At 39.9% G+C, this 26,021-nt stretch overlaps 1 protein-coding gene across 17 annotated transcripts in view; it reads left to right on the plus strand.

Moving 5' to 3' along the window:
* Nucleotides 1–178: 178 nt before the first annotated feature.
* Nucleotides 179–26,021, plus strand: part of DCAF6 (DDB1 and CUL4 associated factor 6) — a 167,328-nt gene continuing 141,485 nt past the window's right edge. For 4 of the 17 annotated variants that reach the window (XM_074221925.1, XM_074221926.1, XM_074221935.1 and 1 more), the window contains exons 1-2: nucleotides 185–452; nucleotides 25,855–25,916. In XM_074221925.1, coding sequence (XP_074078026.1) covers nucleotides 356–452; nucleotides 25,855–25,916 — 159 coding nt within the window. In that variant the 5' untranslated portion in view covers nucleotides 185–355. Of the gene's footprint in view, nucleotides 453–25,854; nucleotides 25,917–26,021 lie in introns of all 17 variants that reach the window. The other 13 variants (XM_074221922.1, XM_074221931.1, XM_074221932.1 and 10 more) reach the window with 8 other exon arrangements.

Raw genomic sequence — 26,021 nt, forward strand, 5'->3', positions numbered from 1 at the left:
TGGCGCCCGCTCCGGCCTCCGGCCGCGCCGCCCGCCCCTTCCCAGGCCATAGAGAGGCGGCCGGGGCCGAGCTAGAGCGGCCGCCCCGCCGAGGAGCGCGCGCCCGCGGCGCCGACGCCTCCCGCTCGGGCCGGCCGGGCGGCCTCCGTCTCGCGAGAAAGCCGAGGCGGGGAACGTGTCCGGGAGGCGGCGGCGGAGGCGGAGCCGCCCCCCTGCCCCGGCCCTCCTCCTCCTCGCCTCCGCCGTGAAGGGGCCGCGGCGCCCGCCGGAGAGCATGCCTCGGTGCCCGGCCGGGCCCTAGCCGGCCCCCCGCCCCCGGCCCGCGCCCGCCGCGCCCGCCCCCGCCCTCCGCGCCATGTCTCGGGGCGGCTGCTGCCCGCACCTGCTGTGGGACGTGAGGAAGCGGGCCCTGGGGCTGGAGGACCCGGCCCGCCTGCGGAGCCGCTACCTGGGTGAGTGGGCGCGGGCCGGGGGCCGGGGGCGGGGGGGGCGGGGGGCCGGGGGGTTGGGGGCCGGGGGGTTGGGGGGCCGGGGCCGGGGGGGCCGGGGGGCCGGGGCGCGGCGTGCCGCCCCCCTCCCAACCTGGCCGGTTGAGGGGCGGGAAAGCCCGCCCCCTCCCCTCCCCCCGCCCGTGTCGGGGCGCCCCCTCCCCTCCCCCCGCCCGTGTCGGGGCGCCCCCCCAACGCCCCGGGCCGGTGACAGCTGGGCGGCCCCGCCCCTCCCCCTCCCCCTCCGGCGCCTCTTGTCACTTTGACAGCTTGAAGCGGGGCCGGGCCGGGCCGCTCCCGGCCTCGGGGGCCCCGTTAGGCGGGCTTCGGAGCGGCCTGGCCCCGGCCCCGGGCCCCGTTAGGCGGGCTTCGGAGCAGCCTGGCCCCGGCCCCGGGCTCCGTTAGGCGGGCTTCGGAGCGGCCCGGCCCCGGCCTCGGGGGCCCCGTTAGGCGGGCTTCGGAGCGGCCCGGCCCCGGCCTCGGGGGCCCCGTTAGGCGGGCTTCGGAGCGGCCCGGCCCCGGCCCCGGGGCCCCGTTAGGCGGGCTTCGGAGCGGCCCGGCCCCGGCCTCGGGGGCCCCGTTAGGCGGGCTTCGGAGCGGCCCGGCCCCGGCCTCGGGGGGCCCCGTTAGGCGGGCTTCGGAGCGGCCCGGCCCCGGCCTCGGGGGGCCCCGTTAGGCGGGCTTCGGAGCGGCCCGGCCCCGGCCTCGGGGGCCCCGTTAGGCGGGCTTCGGAGCGGCCCGGCCCCGGCCCGGGTTCGCGGGCTCGGCGCGCCTCGTGGTGGGTTCGACTGTTGGGAGACCCCGGGAGGCCGCGGCCGCCCGTGGAGGGGGCTCGGAGTGTTGGAAAACACCGCGTGCGGAGCCGAGCCCCTACCTGCCGGGCCCCCCGGACCCCCCGGGCCCGGCGCCCCCAAAGCAAAGGAAGCAACTGGTTAGCTTCGTCTAATTTGTTCTCAGGTCTCCGTGTAGGCTTGGGCATGTGTGGTTTACCCTTTAGTGCCTCGTAGCCGCGTGCAGCTAGGTTGTCTGTACACCTTCCTGTGGATTTGGGTGGAAATATCCCCCAGTAAGTTTTCATAATCATTTCTGGATTAAAAACAGGGAGAGGAGAGGAGGAGGAAAGAAAAAAGGCAACTTGAGTTATAAGGCTATTTTAGCAGAAAAAGACCTGATCATTTTATAGTCTCTGAATGATGGCTCAATCTCATTTTTCAAATGTTCAGATGTTTTGGTTTTTTTAGGTTTTTTGCAAGGCAAATGGGATTAAGTGGCTTGCCCAAGGCCACAGAGCTAGGTAATTATTAAGTGTTTGAGACTGGATTTGAACCCAGGCACTCCTGACTCCAGGGCAGGTGCTTTATCCACTGTGCCACCTAGACTCCCCTCAGATGTTCAGATGTTAAGTGACAGTCCTTGGGAAGAAAGCTTAAACATTCATAAATTAGGTAAAAATATGTACAATTCACACATTCATTAGCTAACCATTACTTAGCTTGCAAAATGGTTTCATACTTAATAAACACCTTTTTTTTTAAAAAAAAGCCCCAAATGCTACAGCTTCCGAGTTAGCAAGATGGAATTTTTATAAAAAGGCAATTATTTTTAAATACTAGAAGTCAAGTTTGGTAATAGAAGTAGCCATGTTAATGTCTTAGTTTGATAAGGTAGAATCATAAATCCAAAATTGGAAGGGACCAAATAGACCACATATAGATGTGTAAAGGAAACCACAGATAGGTGAAGTGACTGTTTATGCTCATAATAGATAGTAATCATCTGAAGTGGAATTTGAACTTGAGGCTCTGACTCCAGTTAGCTGCTCCTTTATCTATACCTAATAACTGAAAGTAATGCTCATTCTCTCCTTCAAGTTCTCAGAGTATTTATTTGGGACCCCAAAATACATATATATCACTCACTCACTCACTCACTCATCTGCAATTATGTAACATGAGTTGGAATATAACAGGATCATTTGTGCCAGTCTAAGATTGACTGCTCAGGCTGATACATTCCTCTATTGCTTTTAGCTGGGATTTTTAGTCTGACAGAGGACTGCAGTTCTGACTCTAGAGCCATATTCAGCTTCTGATTGATAGAGTCTGAAGTCTATAGTCAACACTGATTATAGTCAGTTGCCAACTGAATGACTTCATTGGGCTGTTGGAAAGATAGGGTCTCATAGTCTCTGAAGCTATGGCAACAGTCACTATTTAAAACATTGACTATTATCAATATGTTGACATATTGTTAATGCCAAATGGTGGTTGTTGTCTAGCTACTGGATATTTTCATTTTGGTAAGATAACTACAATTTTTTTTTTACTATTTTTGTTGACTTTCAGAAGTACTCTATGGCCCTGGTTCTAGAAATCTCAAGTTATTCCTTATCTCAGTTCCCATTCTCTTTTGACTCTTTGAATCATGCATGTTAACCCAAAGGTCTGTCTTTCATAATCTTTATTTACTAATGTGACTTTTCAACTATCCTTATGTTGATGACTCCTGAATCTTACAGTTTTACATTCTCCTTTCTGGAGCTACCAGACCCACATTTAATTACCTACAGGGTACCTCTACCAGGATATTCCACTAGCTAAACTTGTTAAACCAAGCTTATCTTTCTTCCCAAAACTTGTTCTTTATGACTTGGGTCTTCCTGTTAACCAATCATCCAGCCTGCCATGTTTACAATCTTTGTGGTATTCTTGTCCTTTCCCTCACCTCTGATGCCTAGCCAGTTACCAGGTCCTTTCATCTATTCAGCTCTCACATCCACACAATTTCATTATTAAAGAAATGCTTTTTCATTCATTCATACTGAATACAATTCTTTATTATGCTTCTGGGTAATTGAAATAAGCTCCTAATGAGTTTTCCTCCTATATTCCTTTTCCCTTCCAAATGTCTCTTCATACCACTGCCAGATAATTCCTTCCACAAAAAGCTGATCATGTCATTGCTCTGCTCAAAAATATTTTGCTCACTGAGTAAAGTTCAAATTTCTTTGCCTAACATTCAATGCCATTTGTAATCTGGTGCCACCTTAACTTTCCAGCTTTATCTCATGTTCACTAGGGTCCAAGCCAAATTGAAAACTTATTTTACTTGAAAACACCCTTCATTTTCCTCTTCGTGCTTTTTTGCTTACCCCCTTCTCTTTGGTATATCTTTTCTCCCTTTTTTGCTTACTGAATTTTCCTACCCATTTAAAAAGACTGGCTTAAAAACTGCCTCCTTCAGTCCTTGCAGTTGTGATGACCTTTATTCCTTCAAACTGTACATAGAGAATTAGTGTACATCTCTCTAATATGTTCTCCATGTAAGAGATAGCTCTGTATATTTCCAGCCTCTAGTTTCCCTTTATCCCTCTTCCCTCCCCTCAACTGTTAGCTACCTTAGGCAGAAGTCATACTTTTTTGTATTTCCCTTGAGATTTGAATAGTTATAATTACATTAGTTGAAAATTCTCCTTATTTTTCTCACCCATTTTCTGTGAAATAAAAGACCTTATTTAGCTTCTTAAAAAAAAAAAGATGCTGTAATAAAATGAATTCAATTGAGACAGTTATTAAGTGCCTACTATTTGCTGAGCACATACTAGGCCAAGCAGCATACCTAAAATATGATTCTGCTCTCTTGGAGTTTACAATCTGGTTGGAGGTAGGAGGTTGTAGGGGGAAGTAAGACCATATGCAACTAAGTCATAATGCAGTAATGTGTTAGACTGACAGCTGAATTTGAGGTGAGATTGAAGGGTAACAGGCAAACACTGACCTGTATGAGGAAGGAAGGAGGTGGCATTTCAGCTGGGATTTAAAGAGTGGATAGAAATTCAGCCAAAAAGTCAGCCAGTAAACATGAAGCATGCCTGCCAGGCAGTATCCCAAATGATGGACATCCAGAGAGAGGGAAAAGTCCCTCCTCTTGAGCTTGGCACCCTCTAATGGAGGAGACAACATACACATTACATTTGACAGAGAAAAGGGGAGCAGAGGTACAGCGTTGTGATCTTCATGCTTAAGGAAGCATCTGCCCTAAAATAATTGATCATCAAGTATGTGCAAGATTCTGAACTGAGTATGGGATGGTAAAAGTTAATACACAGAGGAGTGAAACATAGTTTATAGCAAGTGTACCCAGTCCATGGCTCATGAGCTACAAGGGGCCCTCAAAGACTATTCCTGTGGCACTATTACATTTTATTATATTCATTGATAATATGGGTTTTTGTTGTCATAAATAAATATTAAATCCTATCTATGGCCCTTGACAAGTTTTTGTTGGGCAATGCAGCCCATAAGAGCCAAAAGGTTAGACACTAGGGTCTGACTCCTTAAAATCTCATTTAGTTGTTAGTTACTTAGTGATAAGGATATGGACAAGTTCCCCGCATAAAGCCTCACCTTTTTTTTTATCTGTAAAATGAGATTATTACTTTTACTTCCAAACTCACTGGGTTTTATGGCATTGTGATCCAGATACACTTGCCCTCCTGACTTCTCCTTCCTCGAAACACTTCTGTTAGATGATAAGTACAGAGAAGATGTCTGTCGATTACCTTCAACCCAGATCAGCCTGTCTGAGATGGTTTTCCCTGAATGTGGCTCTTGCTCATGCTTTTTGGAAGTGAGAGCCTCCTCGTGTGCAAGATGAGAGCCTCACGCCAGAGGTGCTAGGCCTCTCTGAACACACCATACACAGTGCTTCCTCCTGGCTTTCCTCAGGACTCAGCTCAACTCTTACCTTCTATGGCAGGACTTTGCTGGTCCACCCATCCCCACAGTGCAAAAAAACCTGTGGTTGGGAAGTAGAGAGCAGTTTATGATAATATGTGGAAGAGAGTTGTGTAAGAAGGCTCGATCAGAAGGCAAAGTTTAAAATGAGGAACACTATAAACAACAGAGGATTTTATATTTGATCCTGGAGAAAATAGGGAACCAGTGGAAGTTATTGAGTAGAGGAGTAAGATGGTTAGTCAGACCTGTGTTTTAGGAAGATCACTTTATCAGCTAAGTGGAGATTGAATTGTAGTGGGAAGAGACTTGAGGCAGGGAGGCCAACCAGAAGGCTTTTACAGTAAGTCCATTTGTGAGGTGATGAGGGCTTAGGCTAGGATTATATGAAGGCCATATGAGTAGAGAAGAAGTGACATATATGAGAGATGTAGTAGTAAAAATGATAGGATTGAAAAATGCATTGACTACATAGAGTGAGTGAAAATGAAGTTGAGGATTGACTGAGGTTGTAAAGCTTAAATGGTTAGTATTGTTTAGGACCCTAATAGGAATGTTGAGTGGGGGGGGGACAGTTTTGGGAAATAAGAATTGACATATTGGAATTGAGCTTCACTCTTGTGTGCTCTGGTACTTCTCAAATAGAGCCTAACTGGCTATATATAATCACAAAACCAATAACCTGGTTTTGATGGGAATTGTAGCCAAAGAATGATGGTAGTAAAAGTTGTCAAGGAATGGAAAACCTAAAAACTGAGAGGAAATGAAGAACCAGAGAATAATCATGTACTGGGTGAGTTTTCAAGTAAAGATTCAACTCAGCCCCTCAACATCCTTTTTTATTTAGTTTGAGGAAATTAAAACTGCCTAGATCATTCTCATCCTAATTACAAAGAGAAGTGTATCCTCCAGCTCCTCCCTCACTACTAGACCCCCCCCACCCTGTTATTAGGAGTCATTTTATCCCTATTAGAATGAATTTTCTTAAATCTACTTTCTTGTGTCATGTTGTTTTCATTGAAATTTATGAAGAAAACCCATACTCAAGCAGATATGTAATTGGAAAAGAGAGGACTATTTGACAAGCAAATAATTTACTAGTAGTAGTTTTGACTTGGACATCCTGAAAGAGTCCTGGGGACTGAGCACACTTTGAAAACTTGCTGATCTGGCTTAATTGGGTCTTACTTCCATATAGGCTTGCTTTCTGCCTTTCCCCAAACATCATTTCTGTCTGTGGTCGACCTAGAGAGAGCCTGCAAACTGACTGAACTTGGAGCAGAGGAAAATGAACTCACTTAGTGTAAGAAGTAAATTAAAATGTGCTGCCAATACAGGTATACAAGATGGAACAGTCGTGTGATTGAGTTGGAGTTTTTTCCTTTTAGCCAGAGACATTTTTAAACTTTAGCTCTACATAACGTCAGTCACAGTAAAATAAAACCACCTAGTTATTGGTGTGTTATGATGGAAAGGTGCTGGTTTTTCAGTGAAAGTACATTTGAGTTCAACTGATTTGTCAGTTGTGTATGAGACCGTAGACTATGTTTGTTCAAAGCTCAGCTCATGTACTGTCTTCCGTGGTCTTTTCTAATCACCATAAGTTAGGATTATTTTTGCCTTATTTTAATTACTTCCCAGGTGTAAAACTCCTTGAAAGCAACTTACTAGCTTTCATTCTTGACTTTGTCTTGGTTCTTGTACATAGTAGGTGCTCAATACATTAATAATGCATATAATACTGTTTTGATCATTCTTTGGTCATTAATGAAATAAATCTATATAGAATTACTAACATTTCTTCTGGTTTTTGGCAATTTGTAAATTTTATTTAATATTCTTGAGATGCATGATCTAGCTCAGTGGTTCTCAAACAGGAGCCCTTTTATACACTTAACATTTTGGAGGACCCCATTATGCTTTTAAAAATTAAGGATCCCAATGAAGGGGATTTTTTCTTTTGTTTGTATCAGTAATAGTTGTTGATATCTACCATATTAGAAATTAAAACATTAAAAACATCAATTTGGAAAATAACAATAATAAATGTTAAATCTTTGTTAATGTTAAACATTAAAAACATTAAATGTATTATTTTCCAAAACAAAAACAATATAGTGAGAATAATGGCATAGTTTCACAAATTTTTGCAAGTATCTTTAATGTCTGGCAGAGAGAGGGGGGATCTTTCTCCTCAAAGAGCTTACATTCTAATGGGGTAAGATAACATATTAGAAAGAAAACAGATGAAAAGGGGGGGAGCAAGAAAGTACTTATTTTGTAATCCCAAAAGTCAGAAGTAGAGCCAGGAGAATTATGTAGCTTATGAGCCCCTCCTCAAAAGGGAGATTTCTTGAAGATCTCATGAATTGAAAGCAAGCATGTAACAGTGATGATCCTAAGGTCAGGAACTGAGGGAAAGTCCAGGGCAGTAAATGGTAGCAACTATAGCATGGCAGCAAAGTATAGACAATCGAGGCTTAGCTCGGAGGGGACTTGAATGAGCAATGTGACAAAGGTAGAAATGACCAGATTTGACTATGCAGAGTGAAGGGCCAGGGAGGAATCAAAGATCCTGATAAAGTGATGAGCCTAGGTGACTAAGTAAACATCCTTTACTAATGGGAAGTTGGGAGGAAGAAGTTGAGTCCTGTTTTTGGAGGTGGAGAGTTTTGAAATCACTATAGGATGATGAATGATGGTCTCAGAACAGAGTGAGAGGAGGGGAAGTGGAGGTGTTTAGTAAAAATGATTTTGTCAAGAGAGAAATGATGATAGCTAATGGGGATGGCTGGAAAGGTAACCTTTGAAGGACTCAATGGATAAGGAGAAATTGAAAATTAAGGAGTAGGAATAACAGAGCAATCTGCTAGAGAAATTTGGAGAGTGTGGCGAATTAAAAAAAACCCCAAGAGACATGGTTTCTGGGTAATTAATAATATTCAGCTCCTTCTGCTGAGAATGTGGTATGATCATGAGACCTGCCAGCCTCAGGGCAAATGACAGTTGGAAGCCATTTCCATCAAGACCTCTAGCTTGTTTTCTCCTTCATGAGCTGACTTGCCTTAAACTCTAATGGAGGAGATCAAGAACAGGGAATTCTTCTAGGCACAGGCTCATCTAGACTGGATTCTATTTATATTCTAAACAGAAATTAGGTTTCCCAGTTAATGGGATCCCTTAAGCATGTGCTTTGGGGGTTTAGAAGCAATTTCATCACTCAGACTGCCCTTTTTAGGTTTAATATTAATAGTTGTTATAAATATATTTTTGAAGGGAATAAGATCAAAGGATGTGTGTTGAATGCTTAGCTTTGGCAAAGAGAAAGGAAATAATGGGGAAAAGGTGACTGAAAGCTGAGAAGAGCAGTCTAAATGAATATTCTGAAATTAATGTAGGATGAGGTCTTGACTGAAAGATTGGGGGAAATGGGTGAGCAACTTAATGGCATTAATTGTGAAACATCAGATCATTGAGGGATATGTGAGTTTGACTGGCTGTCACTTATGTATGTGACCTTGGGCAAGTGTCAGTTTTCTTATATGATAAATAAGGGGATTAAGTCAGTTGGCCTCTTTTAACTTTGTATCTATGATCTTGTGGTGGGAATGGAAGCTAGAGTGTCAGAAGTTAGAAGTGGAGGTTTTGAGTATAGGTTACTTTTTAAAGAAGTAATTTTGTTAAAAGGAGGAAAGAAATAGAATGGTGTCTTTGTGGTAGAAGACCGAGGAGGCCAGGCCTACTTTTATAACTCCTTAATTCTGCTTCTGGCTTTGAAGACTGCATAAATTTATTTTCTCATGTTGGAAGAAATAACTTTAACAGTTAATCAGTTTACCTAGCAGTTACTCTAGGCAAGAAAGATCCCTTTGGCATCTAAAAGTTATTAATAAATATTGGGGTTTTTTCTCTTTTGATATAGTTTAATAGTTGTTTTTTGAAAACTATTAACTATGCATGCATACATTGAACATTGAAAATAATAGCATATTGCTTATATTATCAGAAGTATACATTTGGAATTTTATTATTCTGAGTGGTTTTTCCCATTAAAATACTGCTTTTGTCTAATTGAGACAAATGAGTATAATGAAGGTATTGACTTTTGATCATAGAGTAAGCATTTGTATATTTCTTAAAGACCCCTGACTTCTTTCATTTAGGTACTTCCAACACTAGCACATATCCTATAACCCTTGCCAGTTTGTTTTATTGTCCCTAGGGCACCATAATATCCCTCTGGCTATCCATCCTTCTATCTGTTGATGTTCATTTTTCTCACATGATTTCACCAGCATTAATTCACTTCTATCATGCAAGGCATGATTTTATTTTTAGTTTTTAGTTTTTGCAAGTCAGTGGGGTTAAGTGGCTTGCCCAAGGTCACACAGCTAGGTAATTATTATGTGTCTGATACCAGATTTGAACCCAGGTACTCCTGACTCCAGGGCCGGTGCTCTATTCACTGTGCCACCTAGCTTGCCCACAAGGCATGATTTTAAAGCAATCTGTGCCATCTTTGAACCCATCAAGTGTGTTTTTATCATACTTTGGTCATTTAAACTTTTAGATTTTGTTATTCTGTGTTCTATATCCATACAGTATTACTGGGAGAATGATGTAGTAATTAGGGAATCAGTCTTCTTAATTTTAAAAAAGATAACGTGTTTGGGAAAATAATAAAAATTAATTAATAACCAGGTTAAAATTCTAGCCATGCCCTACACATTTGGGAAAAGGATGCTTTCAACAAAATCATTCTTTTATATTGATCCCTTATATTGATAATTTTATATTGATACTATGTTGCAAAATTATTACTGATCCGATAGTACTTAGCTTCAAGAAGATACTGGTAAAATGAATAAAAATGAATAGTTTTTTTTTAAATCGGAATCATCGACTAGAAAGGACAGTGATCAATATTGGAAGGGATGTGGGAAATCTGGGACTCTAATACATTGTTGGTGGAGCTGTGAACTCATTCATCTTTTCTGGAGAGCAGTTTGGAAATATGCCTAAAAGGCAACAAAAATCTGCATGCCCTTTGATCCAGCAATACCTATACCTTGAAGAGATTATGAAAAAGGGTAAAAACGTCACTTGTACAAAAATGTTCATAGCAGCCCTGTTTGTGGTGGCGAAGAATTGGAAATTGAGGGGATGTCCATCAATTGGGAGAATGGCTTAATAAACTGTGGTATATGTATGTGATGGAACAACATTGTTCAATTAGAAACCAGAAGGGATGGGAATTCAGGGAAGTCTGGAAGAATTTGCATGCACTGATGTTGAGTGAGATGAGCAGAACCAGAAAAACATTGTACACCCTAACAGCAACATGAGGGTGATGATCAACCTTAATAGACTTGCTCGTTCCAAAAAGGCAACAATCGGGCACAATTTTCAGGTATCTGTGATGGAGAATGCCATCTGTATCCTGAGAAAGAATTGTGGAGTTTGAGCAAAGACCAAAGACTATTACCTTTAATTTAAAAAAAAATGTTATCTTATTATGTAATTCTGCTACATCTCATACTTTATTTTTCTTCCTTAAGGATATGATTTCTCTCTCACCACATTCAGCTTAGATCAGTGCATACCATGGAAACAATGTAAAGACTAACAGACTGCCTTCTGTGGGAGGTGGGGGGAGGGAAGCAAGATGGGGGGAAAATTATAAAATTCAAAATAAAATCTTTCAAAAAGTAAATAAAATTGGGGTGGCTAGGTGGCGCAGTAGATAGAGCACCAGCCCTGGAGTTAGGACTACCTGAGTTCAAATCTGGCCTCAGATACTTAATAATTACCTAGCTGTGTGGCCGTAGGCAAGCCACTTAACCCCGTTTGCCTTGCAAAAACCTAAAAAAATAAATAAAATTATAATCATCTTATACTTTTAGCATCCCATGGAATGCTGTAAGGTGAGAGAAAGAGCCTCAGAGGAATTGTTCTTTTTTTTTTAGCAGCATAGGAGAAAGTGATCAGGGAATGAAAAGGATAGTAACAACAGTAATAATTTTTCTGTCTTTTGTATATGAAAATCATGTTTTTGATCCATTCTTTTTTTCCCTTTGGTCAGCAGTTCCCCTTTTTTTAACTTTTAATTTAATTTATTTATTTATTTTGGATTTTACAATTTTTCCCCCATCTTGCTTCCCTCCCCCACCCCCACAGAAGACAGTCTAGTCTTTACGTTGTTTTCATGGTGTGCATTAATTTAAGTTGAATATGATGAGAGAGAAATCATATCTTAAGGAAGAAACAAAGTATAAGAGGTAGCAAAATTACATTATAAGATAACAGGTTTTTTTTTTTTTAATTAAAGGTAATAGTCTTTAGTTTTGTTCAAACTCCACAATTCTTTCTCTGGATACAGATGGAATTCTCTATCACAGATACCTTAGAGTTATGCCCAGTTGTTGCACTGATGGAATGAGCAAGTCCATTAAGGTTGATCATCATCCCCATATTGCTGTTAGGTGTACAGTGTTCTTCTGGTTCTGCTCACCTCGCTCAGCTCTTGATCCATTCTTTTTTTTTTATGCTTCATTTATTTATTCTTATTTTGTACAAATGATGTTTTTTTATACATTACTAAAATATTCTTGTTTAAGAATAAACATAATACCCCTCCCCAAGAAAATATAGACCCACATAAATGATAAAGTAAAGGGGAGAGAAAAAATTAAAATAATAATAAATTGTAGGTGTAGCCAGGTGGCACTGATCCAGGAGCACCCGAGCCTGAATCCGGCCCCAGATACCCAACAATCACCCAGCTGTGTGACGCCATGCAAGCCACCCCAACCCCATTGCCCTACAAAAACCAAAAACCAAGCAAAAACAAGACCCCAAATAAAATAAAATAGTAATAATAATAGTAGGAGTGACTGGGTGGCAGACAGATCAGTGGCCCTTGAGCCAGGAGCGCCCAATTCCAAATCTGGCCTCAGACACCCAACAATCACCCAGCTATGCAGTCCCAGGCAGGCCAACCAGTCCCATTTACCCTGCAACCCCCCCCCCCCCCCCAGAAAATAAGAATAAAAAATGTGCTTCAGTCTGTGTTCCAACACCACCAGCTCTGTTGTGGGTGGATCACATTCTTTAGGATAAGTCCATCACAAAAGTTACTTCCATATTTTTCCACTGTTGCCATTGCTGATCATAACTCCCTCTATTCATACTTCTCTGCTACCATGAACTATATTTTCTCTGTCCTTTCACTCTGTCTCTGCTGTAGGGTAGTTGAGTAGCACAGCAGACAGATCCCTAGTCCTGGGCCAAGAGGCACCGAACCCACATACCACCCCTTACCCTGCATCCACCCAGCCCTATGGTCCCAGACAAGCCATCCAATCCCAGCCCCTTGCAAGAAGTAAAAAAGAAAATGTGTTATATCTGACCACTCTCCCCCCATGGTCCATCCTCTCCTCCATCACTCATACCCCCCCTTCCCCCTGTCCCCCCCTTCTTACTCCAGATGTCTATACCCCATTGAGTATATTTGCTGTTTCCTCTCCTAGCCATCTCCGATGAGAGCAAAGATTCCCTCATTCTCCCTTGCCTTCCCCCCTTCCATATCATTGCAATAGCTCATTGTAATAAAGAAAAATCTTATTTATGAAATAGTTAGCCTATTCCTCTCCTTTTTCTTTCTCCCATTACATTTCCCTTTTATCTATTGACTCCATTTTTACACCACAATATATCTTCAAATTCAGCTTTCTCCTGTGCTTTGTCTATAAAAGCTCCTTCTACCTGCTGTATTAAATGAGAAGGTTCATATGAGTATCATAAGTATCATTTTTCCATACAGGAATACATGTAGTTCATCATCATTGAGTCCCTCATATTTTCCTCTTCTCCTCCACTCTCTATGCTTCACCTGAGTTCTGTATTTGAAGATCAAACCTTCTCTTCAGCTCTGGCCATTCCAACAGGAACATTTGAAATTCCCCTGGTTCATTCAAAGTCCATCTTTTTCCCTGGAAGAGGACATTCATTTTTGCTGGGTAGTTGATTCTTGGCTGCATTCTAAGCTCTTTTGCCTTCTGGAATATTATATTCCAAGCCCTTTGAGCTTTTAATGTAGTTGCTGCTAAGTCCTGTGTGATTCTGACTGCAGCTCCACAATATTTAAATTGTGTCCTTCTGGTTGCTTGTAATATTTTCTCTTTGACTTGGGAGTTTTGGAACTTGGCTATAATATTCCTGGGTTTGTTTTTTTTTTTTTTTGGATCTCTTTCTCGGGGAGATCAATGGATTCTCTCCATTTTTATTTTGCCCTCTGCTTCTAGGATATCAGGGCAATTTTCTTGTAATAATTCTTTGAAAATGATGTCAAGGCTATTTTCCTGGTCATGACTTTCATGTATTCCAATAATTTTTAAATTATCTTTCCTAAATCTGTTTTTTCCATATCAGTTTTTTTTCAATGAGATGTTTCACATTTTCTTCTAATTTTTCATTCTTTTGGTTTTGAAGTATTGAGACCTGATTTCTTGTAAAATCAGCAATCTCCCTGAGTTCTATTCTTTGTCTGAAGGATTTGTTTTCCTCAGAGAGCTTTCTTACCTCCTTTTCCATCTGGCCAATTCTGCTTTTTAAAGCATTCTTCTCCTCAATAACTTTTTGAACTTTTATCCATTTGACCTATACTGGTTTTTAACATGTTATTTTCTTCAGCATTTTTTTAAATCTCCTTGAGTAAGCTGTTGACTTCATTTTCATGTTTTTCCTGCATCTCTCTCATTTATTTTCTCATTTTTTCCTCTCTCTCTCTCTCTCTGTTTTTCCTGCATCTCTCTCATTTCTTTTCTCATTTTTTTCCTCTCTCTCCCTCACTTGATTTTCAAAGTCTTTTTTGAGCTCTGTCATGGCCTGAGCCCAATTTCTGTTTTTCTTGGAGTCTTTAGATGCAGGAGCTTGTACCTCCTCATCTTCAGATTGAGTGTTTTGATTCTTCTTGGGATCACAGCAAAGTATTTCTCAATGATGTTCCTCTTTTTTCTCTGTGTACTCATTTTCCCAGCCTGAGTCTGGTTTTGGGGTGCTTCCTGAGCTTTTGGGACACCCCCATAAGGATCTCAGTGTGTGAGGCTTTGTCCTCCCTCCTGGTCTGTGGTTGACCACAAGTGCACCCCTCTGCCATGGGGCTGAGGTGGGGGGGCCCTGCTGTTCTATGGGTGGGCCTAGACTGTGATCAGGATCTGAATGTGCTCAGAGCCCCAGAGTCCTGTTCCAGGGACAGAGGACAGAGCTCGGAAGTCTCTCTTTACTCCCCTCCCTAGTTTCAGGGAGCTCGTGCTCTGGGGACTCCTGGCTCTGCCGGCTTTTGGTTCCTAGATCTGGGCTGCCGTGGCCACACTGCTTGCTGTGTGCCCTGAGGGCTAGGCTTCATGTGCTCGCACTGGCAGAGGTCCCCCGCTGTTCCCCCAAGTTGTACGTGGTGCTCCCCTGGGGTGTAGGTCAGAAAACTGCCCCTGCTGCTGTGAGCCGAGGCTCCCAGTGCTCTGGGGCTGCCCTGGGATGCTGAAGTTCCTTCACTGTGGCGGGCTGCCCCATTGACCCTGTGGAAATTAGCCTTTGCGCTCTTTTCCGGGTTACCTTGGGCTGGAGAATTGCCTCACTGGATCCCTTTGTGGTTTCTGTCTCTTGAAAATGAGTCCTTAGTTTATAACTTTTGCTCCAGAGCAACTAAGAGAAGGTCCTCTCTTGTTGGGGTCTTGGCTCTGCCTCTTGATCCCTTCTTCTTCTTCTTTTTTTTTTTTAAGTTTTTGCAAGGCAATGGGGTTAAGTGGCTTGCCCAAGGCCACACAGCTAGGTACTTATTAAGTGTCTGAGACTGGATTTGAATCCAGGTACTCCTGACTACAGGGCCAGTGCTTTATCCACTGCGCCACCTAGCTGCCCCTTCTTGATCCCTTCTTAATAAAAAACACCCACTGAGTTTTTTGTTATTGTTGTACTAATAGACTTTACTCTCATTTATTCATTCAGCATTTATTAAGTACCTAAAGAGTTTCCTTTACCAAGATCCAGCCCAGACAAAAAAGCAAAGGGCAAGGCACTGTGATTGGTCTTGGGGAGATGGATATCATGATTGTCAGATGGTTGACTAGAGTTACATTCCAGCTTGGAATAACTAGATTTCTCCTTCCATCCCCTCTCCCTTACACAGGTTTGTGCTTTGAAGTGGGATGAAGCTTGGTAATGGAATGAAAACTCAATTAAATTTGATATAAAGACTAGTAATAGAGTTGTGTTTTTGAGTGTCAGTTAAAATATAAACATCTTAATTTCTATTTTAGATAGTGACTAATATTTATAAAGGAAACTATTTTAGTAAAAAATTTTCAGGACATGAATAGTGAAAGCAAAATTAGGCTAATATTTTTTAGTGAAATTTAGTTTATTCTCTTGCTGATGTTAATTAGATCCTAATTAAATGGTCATTAGGTGTCTAAAATGAACTTTTTATAGTGTTTCAGGAATATGGGGAAAAAATCAAATTTCCATGTTAAATGGTATTAATTAGAGATCTGGTTCATCTTTTTTATTTCTGTTAAGTTTGCTCCTTCAAGTGATTACAGAATACGAAGACCTCTGGCCCTTAGTCATTATGTTTATTCCTGGGATCACTGCCCTAGTGGAACATTCGAGATGGAAAGTCTTCCCACAAAGCTCCAAAGATGTATATATAGAGAGTGACAGGTGTGCAGAATGACTCCAGTAGTCTTGAGCTGTCTTAAGGAGATTCCTATCATCCCCTTGTCCTAATTCTGATTGTTAGTCAAAGAATAGTCCCTTTGTTACTGAATGCTTTTGACTAGGTGCTAAGCATCAATAACACTGTAAATCTCTGTAAATTTCTCTGTATTATATAGTGCCACAGACCTTGAGGGATTCCAGTAGCATTTCAAAAAATTACAAGAAATTCTGGAGTTTGCTAGATGAGGAAATTGAAGTGCAGGATGATTACCAATGGTAACACAGTGAGTGTCCAGTGAGATTTGAACTTGCAGCACTATTTCCCTGTGCTGCCTCTCTAGTCAGAGAATACATTTTTTTTTTTTTTTTAGGTTTTTGCAAGGCAAATGGGGTTAAGTGGCTTGGCCAAGGCCACATAGCTAGGTAATTATTAAGTGTCTGAGACTGGATTTGAACCCAGGTACTCCTGACTCCAGGGCCAGGTGCTTTATCCACTAAGCCACCTAGCTACCCCATCTTTAATGTAATTTAAACTTAAGTGAAAGGCAGTATGGGCTAGTGGATATAGAACTGGCCCTAGTTAAGTCAGGCCTTAATCATGTACTACTACTACTACTGCTGCTACTACTACTACTAACCTACTTAGCACCTTAGGCCACTCTCTAAAACTATACATTGAGAAGATAAAGTTTTCTGGTAGTTTTCTACTGCGAAATGATGGAAACTGTCAAAATTGGGACTTAGTGGCCTGGGTACCCCTCTCAGTTGATGCAGTAAATACTAATTGATTGATCTTGGATCACAGTATGCCTTTGTACTCATTTTGGATCCCAGACCTATCAAAATATAGCCTACTCTTATTAAAGAGTAGTTATTTTTTATAAGCAGGTAGAAGAGTTATGTGGTGAATCCAATAATCCTAAAGGAATAAACACTAGTCAGTAAATAAACACCGATGATGCAATGACCAGCTGCATCTTCAGAGGAACAGTAATGAAGCATGCTACTTTCTTGGTAAAGAGATTGCTTTGAAGAGAGGGAGATGGAGTCATTGAGAAAAAACAGTGACATAGAAAGGGAAATGAACAACAATAATATAGGTGTTAAAAGTAAATTAAAAAAATAGTCCTTAATAGATAACCTTTTCTGGTTGGATTGCTTCATTTCCTTCCCTATATGCTAATTTAGGGCTTATGAAATCAATGTAATTCTAACAACTTTGTCTGGTTTCAACACATGTTGGTGATTTTTAATTAGAAGGCTATAAGATCAGTTTATGTTCAAAGTCCAGAGTTAACACATGCCAGATAGTACTACTATTTAGTAGTATTTAGGAACACAATTTAGAAACAGCTTCAACCAAGCCTAAGGTTTTTTTGTTTTTTTGTTTTTTGCAAGGCAGTGGGGTTAAGTGGCTTGCCCAAGGCCACACAGCTAGGTAATTATTAAATGTCTGAGGCCGTATTTGAACTCAGGTATTCCTGAGTCCAGGGTGGATGCTCTATCCACTGTGCCACCTAGCCACCCCCAAGCCCAGGGTTTTTCTTTTTTTACTTGACCTCTATTTGTCCTGTTCTTCAGAGATTTAGGGGTTTGCAACCGCCTTCTTTCTGTTGCTGATCCTAGTATTGACCTAGCCTCAGAACGGATACCTACTTTCATCCTTTTGGTTTACCTTGGGTTTGGAGTTTTTTAAAAATACAAAATTTGTGTGATACCAAAACAAGGCCTCTTGAGTTTTTGTTTTTGTTTTTTAGGTTTTTGCAAGGCAAATGGGGTTAAGTGGCTTGCCCAAGGCCACACGGCTAGGTAATTATTAAGTGTCTTGAGTCCGGATTTGAACCCAGGTACTCCTGACTCCAAGGCCGGTGCTTTATCCACTACGCCACCTAGCCACCCCTCATCTCTGAGTTGTTTTAAAAGGTAAAATGATTATAAAAGTACAGAATTAAAGAATGATTAAGAGTATGAGGCTCTAAATCCAAAATATCTCTTTTAAAATTATATGACCAGTATGACTGGTTTGGTTTTTTTCCAGGATCCTTTTAGTGGAGTCTGCAAGTTTTAAACTATTTTCATAATAATACTAAGACACTTTCATTATTAATTCCAGTAAATATTGAAGATTTAATTTACATAAACAGAAGCTCTTTGGGGTATCTTCAGTAACGTTTAGTGTGCAAAAGGATCTTGAGACCAAAAGGTTTGAGAACCACTGATTTAGGATAACATGGGGCAAAATTTAAGATGAGGGTGGCTAGGTGGCGCAGTGGTTAAAGCACTGCCCCTGGAGTCAGGAGTACCTGGGTTCAAATCCGATCTCAGACACTTAATAATTACCTAGCCGTGTGGCCTTGGGCAAGCCACTTAACCCCATTGCCTTGCAAAAACCAAAAAAAAAAAAAAAAGTATCGGAACTATAGCTAACAAAACTATGAGGTATGTTTGTGAGGACATACATTTACTTTGGGCAATGAGAACTTGGAAGAAAATCAAATAAAACTGGAATATAGTCTCTTGTGCATTAGTTTATTTATCCTGCTTGCCCAACACCAGAACCAAAAACCTTAATAAGTTTGAATACTCCTACAAGCTTTAAAAACATTTGGTTAAGATATTTGTTCCTAAGAACATAAAATAGATTAGTTGCTATAATAGGTTAATTGGTCCAGATATGAGTAAATGTCTAAATATGAACTATTCTCCTGTTTTATTTGAAATGAATAAAATGTATGTACATATATATATATATATACACACACACATATATGTATTTATAAATAGTAACACATTACTATTTTCAGTTCACTGTGAGAACTGTAAGCAATTAAAATTCTGGACTTTATAGGCAAAACAAAGGTGAGAGGGTTAAGCAAAGAGCTTTTGGACTTCTGCTTTCATTGGTAAGTAAGAACTCTCAGAAGGTTCATCAAATTAACAGTTTAGTAAGAAGAAAAAGTGATGCTGTGCTTCCCCACTTCTGATTCCAAGATTGATCCCTGATACCTTGTCACTTGAGACTAGGGAATATGCCAAAGTCAATCACGATACAATTACAGACCTCAATGAAGTTTCGTGAAAACAAAATAAAAACAATTTCAGAGGAGAATTTATATTAACAGGGCCACAGATAAAATTATCAGAATAAAAACTAAACATACCCAACCAACTCTGGCGTAATTTATCAGTAAAAGTGCTTTCTCCCTCATCACTAACATGCCATGCCTTTCTTTACCACGCATCAGTCATTCTTGAAATATTTATTAGAACCTGCTACATGCCATAGAATAAATTAGGTACTGGGGTTATAATTACAAAGAATGAAACTAGCACATATTCATTTGGGAAAGACAGTTGATTCCTATTCACATTGTTAAATGTATGTTATAAATAGCCCAAATCCCATTACATTTTCAACGAACAAAATATTAATAGCACTAGATAATACTATTTGAGTTATTGACAATATTTTTCAATGTCTGCAACTTTAAAAAATGTTTTCAAAATAATATTTATATTCAGTTATTGAATTTCATTCACAAAAACTGCAACTTCAAAACTTGGACTGCCAAAAACTTTTCGTATGTAAAATTTGGAAACGTAGATTAAACAAAATATAACATCATTAAATCCTAAATTTAAATGCATACTAAAATTTTATTTAAAGGAGATTTGTACTCAATTTAAAAAAAATATGAAACAAGGCTCTCCTCCCAAAACACAGACTTGACAGGAATAGTGTTTGTTGTAAAAGAACATAGAGTAAGGAACTGAATATAATGTTCTCACTAAATGATAAGCATAGGAGAAATAAAGTTTATTGAAACAGCTAAAAACTATTTAAAGATATTTAAACCTATTTAGCATATGTGTTCAAGCTTTTGTCCCAGGAGTAGAATTAATTTTTTTTTTCTCCTGCTATCTTCTTAACCTTGATCTTTGTTGTCTTTGATGTGGCCTTTTGTTCTAGCCAATTCAAAGTCTCAGCTTTGGAATTGGAGTAGCAATTAGTATCACTGCTATCACCTTAATAATCAAGACTTGAGTTGACCCTGGTACTTTTAAAAGGATACACAACTTTATTCTGTAAAAACAGGAATAATGCAAGAATGACCCCTTTTCCATTCTTACTAGACATATTGACAAATTGAAATGCTATGATAATAATATGACAGAAAGAAAATTTAAGGCATGATAAACATTGATATTCTATTATTTTGGGTTTTTTTGGCAAGGCAGTGAGGTTAAGTGACTTGCTCAAGGTCACACAGGCAGACGATTTATTAAGTGTCTGAGGTCAGATTTGAACTCAGGTCCTCCTGACTCCAGGGCTGGTGCTCCCTATGCTACCAAGATTTCCCCTGATATTCTAGAGATAAAAATTAATACTTAGAAAATCACAAAGAATGAGAGAAAAGAAATGAATTATGACAATAACATTAAGAAAATTACAATATAGTATGATTTTTATATCCTATAGAACTATAGCAAAACTCACAAAGAAAAAGTTCTAGAACAACTACAAATGCATAAAACATTTGGCAATTAGTTCATGGCACAATTTAAATAATTGGAGAGATTTCAATTTATGATATTTAGACCATGCCAATATATTAAAAGTAATCACACTTCCTAAATTATATACAGATTTAGTGGCATACAAATCAAACTACCAAAGGAGTGGCACTTTACAAATAACTAACTCTCTAGTTAGATAAAATAATAAATTCATTTGGAAGCAGTAAAAATTCTAAAATCTTGTGAGAAAAAGTAATGGTACTTCATATTGTAAATTAGTAATCATAAAAATTATTTGGTACTTAAGAGATAGAAACATGGATTGGTGAAACAGACTAGCCAAGAAAAAAATCATAAGTAATTGAGCTGTTTAATAATGGTGACAATAATAAAAACTGAGAACAGAAAAACTAGAAAGCAGCTTGGTAGATTTATGGTTCAGATCCTTGTCTTTTTTTTTTTTTTAAGATTTTTGCAAGGCAAATGGGGCATCTTTCCTCATTCTTTCTTAAGCCGCCCCCCCCATCTGATTTGATGTCAAGTCCTAAGCAGCACCTCTGGTTTCTGCCCCCCCCCCCCCCCCCCCCCCCCCCCGGTACAGATCCTCATTTACTGCCTCAAGTCTCCAATCCAGGCCAGTGATTTTCCTCAGTGCATTGACTACAATCAAATACAAGATAAATTTAAAGCCTTTTATAACCTAGCCCTCCTTGTATTAGAGTGTACTCCCTCCAATATTCTTCAATCTAGTCACAATGATCTCTTGACCAGTCCACATAGGATGCTCCTGGAGTTTTCTCTGGCCAGCTGTCCTCCATACCTAGAATATTCTCATTCTCTCTCTCTCCTCCTCTCTGACTCAAGACTTCCCTGACTTCCTTTTAAGCCCCAACTGAAATCCCAGCCATTTGAAAACAATTTGTAGGTGGACTAAAAAATTACTTCAAAAAGGAAGCCTTTAATGGCTGGCTTTGCACACCCCCCCCACACCCCCCATATACTTCTCCTCCCATTATTAGGTAATTAAGGTCAGGGACCATCTTTTGCCTCTTTGTATCCTCAGCACTTAGCAAAGGGCCTGACACTTGGGCACTTACTAAATGTTTATTAATTGATTGAAGTCTTCTGACAAAGAATAGGTCCCAGAGGAAGGCAGAGTCCTATGGAAAAGCCAAAGGGGAGTGCTATTAGATGTTTTGTTAGTTCAGGTTCTTGCATAGAAGTGTAGGGGGGCCTTTTGACAATAGTGAAATTCTGTTACCAGTGGAAATCCTGGGCTGCAGCATGAACCAAAAAGCAATTAATTATTGAGAAGCCTCCAAGATTAAACCCAGTCCCTGTGAGCTCAGAGCTCTGTTAGTAAGTCATAGGTTGTACAGATTTTTAAGAATATTTTTATAAATAAAGAGGTTTATTCCTTAATATTACTAAGGTATGTAAAAATTATTAAAAATTGAGAGCTAGGACTAATTATTGGCCCTGAGGAAGATGAAGGTTAAAGTATTCTTCAGACACATACTGTTAAGGTCCGAGCAAAGTCCCCAGTTACGGAACAGAGTCACTCGACCCGATGGAGATACAATAGCAAGGGTTTATTAAACTAACTCAAGCTAGGGTTCCATCCTAGGACAGGGTTAGGATCCTGGAACCCCAAGTAAAGTGAGGAGAGTCCTTATATATGGTTCAGTAGGGGAGTTCCAAACATCTGCTGGTTGTCTTGAGATAGTGTGGCATGTTGTCATTGAATGCAGGTCCTCGGGGAGGTTCCCCCGTTGCATGGTCCGATAGATGACCAGGCAGAAACTTAGGAGCGGAATTTAGGCAAAAGTTCATAGGTTTCGGGAACTCAGGGTCTTACAATACTAGCTCTGTGACCATGGGCAAGTCATTTAAGCCCTCAGTGCCCAGGTGTGATTTTAAATTAAAATGTTGATTGGGCAATGCTGCAATTTCCACACCAGAGCATTTATAATATCACTTTTGTGGTGGCAAAAAATTGAAAACTAAAAGGGATGCCCATTGATTGAGGAATGGCTGAGCAAATTGGGGTATATAAATACAGTGGAACGCTGGAATACAAATGATGGAAAAAACACTTCAATGGGACATAGAAAAACCTAAATGAACTGATAAAGAGAAAAGTTAGCAGGACCAGAACATTTTATAGTTGAACATTGGTATTGTAAAAACCAGCAATTCTGAAAGACTTAAAAACTTTGATCAAATCAATCAGGGACAGGGGGAAACTCTGACTTTGCTAAGGCAACCACAGGTGGGGACTTGAAATTCAATAAATCTAGGTTCTTTTTAGGGGTAATGTAATTAAATGTTTGATCAAAATTACCTCTAAAATGATGTTAAAACTATCCAAATAGTCTTTGGCAGGAAAAAACCTTGAAGTAAATGATCAGCCATGATTCCAGGTGATTGGTAAAGAATTCTGCCTACCTTACAGAAAGAAGATATTATACATAATAAGAAATACATTTTTTGATATAAACTTTGTGAGAATTTATTTTACTCAGCAAGTAAGCTTATGTAATTGGTGGTGGTGGGGTAACATATAGAACCTCTGTATCATTGTGCAAATGAGGAAATTGAGATTCCCCGTGGTGAGGTGACAGCCATGATCATCACATACATAGCTGTAATGCAGCAGTGATTTCAACCTGTCCTATGACTTCAAATATTAATCTCTTTCCATTTTGCCACTCCTTTTAAAATGAGTGCAGTCATCACTTCTAGAATCTAGAGTATCACTGAATTGCAAAATGTGAAAGAATAATTTCTCATAGCTCTCTCTCTATATATATACATATATATGTATGTATCAATATAAGGCTTCGTTTCAGATCATCTTGCCCTGCTAGTTAGGGGGAGACTTTGAGTCTTAATTTCTATGTTAATCAAAAATCCAGGAGAACAATACTCAGGAAGAGAGAAAAATGATAAATCTTTGAGGAACAGTTTTCAGGAAGCAATATTATGCAACTTCTATGTTTAGGCCACTAAGGAGGTTAATTATTTTCCCTATTCCCAACTGGTGTAAAGTCCAGTGTCTTTCCCAGTGTGATCATTACCTCAGAAGGACCTACACCTGTAGGTTTTGGGTCAGATCTTAAAGAACAAAACTTTAAAATGTCTAACCTATGTTTTCTGTCATGTTATTTTAACTCCTATATTTTTAAGATTCTTACAATTTTAGGGTTCAGAAGAAAATGCCCCCCAAATACTGTTAACAAGCTGGATTTTGAACTTGGTTTTTATAGATTTAAGTGGATAATAGAATTTAGAATGAATACTTTAGATTCTTTAAATAATTCTCATGTGTTTTGTGATAGTTAATTTTGGTAATACTACTATTTAGATACATTAAAAAAACTAATAAAATTGTTTTACATACTTCTATGTTCATAAAAATGCCAACTATTGACCAACTACGAGCCTGACGTAGATTTTCAAGTAGTAGCTGTTTTCTCAGAATACCGGCCTGATTGATGATCCTAGACACTTGTAATTTCTTTTATTTCTGGTTCTGCATTCCCTATTCTAACTAGGTTACATGACTTGTTTCTACATACAGACCACGGACTGACCATATCCAAGAAATCTGTTCATTAATTTCCCTGCAGCACGAAGGCTATGAGACTTCAGTGACTGACTGCTTTTTAAATTCAAATTCACAAATATCTACTTAGTGCCTTCTATGTGTAATGAATTGTTAGGCTCCAGGAATATATTAAAAATAAAATCACCAACACCCCAGTTAACAAAGTAGTCCCTCTCTTCTGGAAGCTCATACTAGGAGGGTGCAGCGTGCATATGATGAGTTAATATAGGGAGCTGAGATTCTTATATAATGAAGATAGAATATCCTTAACAGTCCTAAAAAAAGATGTATTTTTTCCCCCCAGATAGAATGGGAGATTAGCAATTCATCCCTGTCCTAACCTCCTTTAATATGATACCAAACAGATTTCTAAAGGGAAGGCTGGAGGTAAGGGGGAAGAGAAAAGAAAAAAAAAAACCACTGGTGGTCATTTTCCTGTCTGCAAGAAGAGTTGCCCATCATTGTACCTCTGTTCACAGAAAAGTTGAGTAGCCAAAATATTCCCTACTTCATCTTCCAGAAGACAAGAGAGACTGCTTGCTTGCTTATCTGGATAAACTGTCTTCTCAGAATACTGACCTGATTGATGATCCTAGACACATGTGATTTTATTTTCTAGGCTATGTACTCCCCTCTCTAACTTGTTTATATATACAGAGCTAGAGCCAAGTCTTGAGGGAGTCTCTTGTGAAACCCTCATATGACTTGCTCACCCAATCAGGTCACTTGTATCTAAACATATATTTTCTTGCTTGGTTTGCAGGCATACTCATCTCTTTTCTGAGAGCAAAACAATATTTTATCTGTTTCCTTCTAAACTCTTCTAGTTTTAGTGGAATTGGTGTCCCTTTTCCAAAAAAAAAAGTGTATTTAGAATCAAGGGATTCCAAGCTTCTGCTAGATCAAGAGTGCTTTCCTTTTCCCAAAGGAGTCAATTTAGAATCATTAAAACTGGCTATTCATAATTACTACTTTATTGATCCATGACCTGTTGGGGACCATTCTCTGCTCCCCGAAGCCAAATGAGAAAGACATAGTTTATTCTATAGACTCCCCTCAATTTAAACAGCTAGAAGCTATGTTGTTAATTTATATTGTTCATAAGGGTGTTGGAACTGAAGAAAGTTGTCCCCTTGTTGATGGGTTGATGATATCTATTCTCATACCCACTAAGACAGGAAGAGACAGGGGTGGCACCTAAGTTGAGCCCTAGGGCAAACAAGGAGGGAATATGTTGAAAGCATAGGGGTGGGACAGGACATGTTAAATTTGAGAACTGCTGTTAGTTCTTTAATTCTTTGTTAAGTGGGACATAGTGTCAATGAGAGAAGATGATGTGAAATATGACCAGAAAGGTAATTTGAAACCAGATTGTGGAATGATCCTAATAGTAGATACGCTATTCCATCTTGAATCTAGATTTCTGTATGTTTCTTGGGTCTAATTCTGAACTCAGATCTAGCCTTTTGTTTTTTAAAACCTCTTTTTAAGTTTTGATCCTAGCTCCTCAATCTAGATCCATCTATAAATTGTTGGTTTGTCTTTCTCTTTATTACTGTTTCTGTTCTACTCTCTAATCTGTTCAACCAGAAATTCCCTACTCTTCCAGTTCTTTAAATGATATTAATCGAGATGACTGGGGAAAATCCTGTCATACACAAACTCCATAAATTTAAGTAACAAAAGAGAGACAATATCAGCTGAAAAAAATGTCTTCCACCCCTTCCCTAAATCTATAAAATAGCATCTTTTATTTTTAAATTTTATTTCTTTTTTTTTTATACAGGAAGAAGAGAATTCATCCAAAGATTAAAACTTGAAGCAACACTGAATGTGCATGATGGCTGTGTAAGTGTTAACTTGTTATCATATCTAAAAGATTCAAATTTAATTTTTGGAAAGATAAAATTCTTTACTTCCTTAAAAAATGAGCCTTATAATTAGTTTAACTAT

The sequence above is a fragment of the Macrotis lagotis genome, chromosome 2 (assembly GCF_037893015.1).
Source record: "Macrotis lagotis isolate mMagLag1 chromosome 2, bilby.v1.9.chrom.fasta, whole genome shotgun sequence".
In the NCBI taxonomy this organism is placed as follows: domain Eukaryota; kingdom Metazoa; phylum Chordata; class Mammalia; order Peramelemorphia; family Peramelidae; genus Macrotis; species Macrotis lagotis.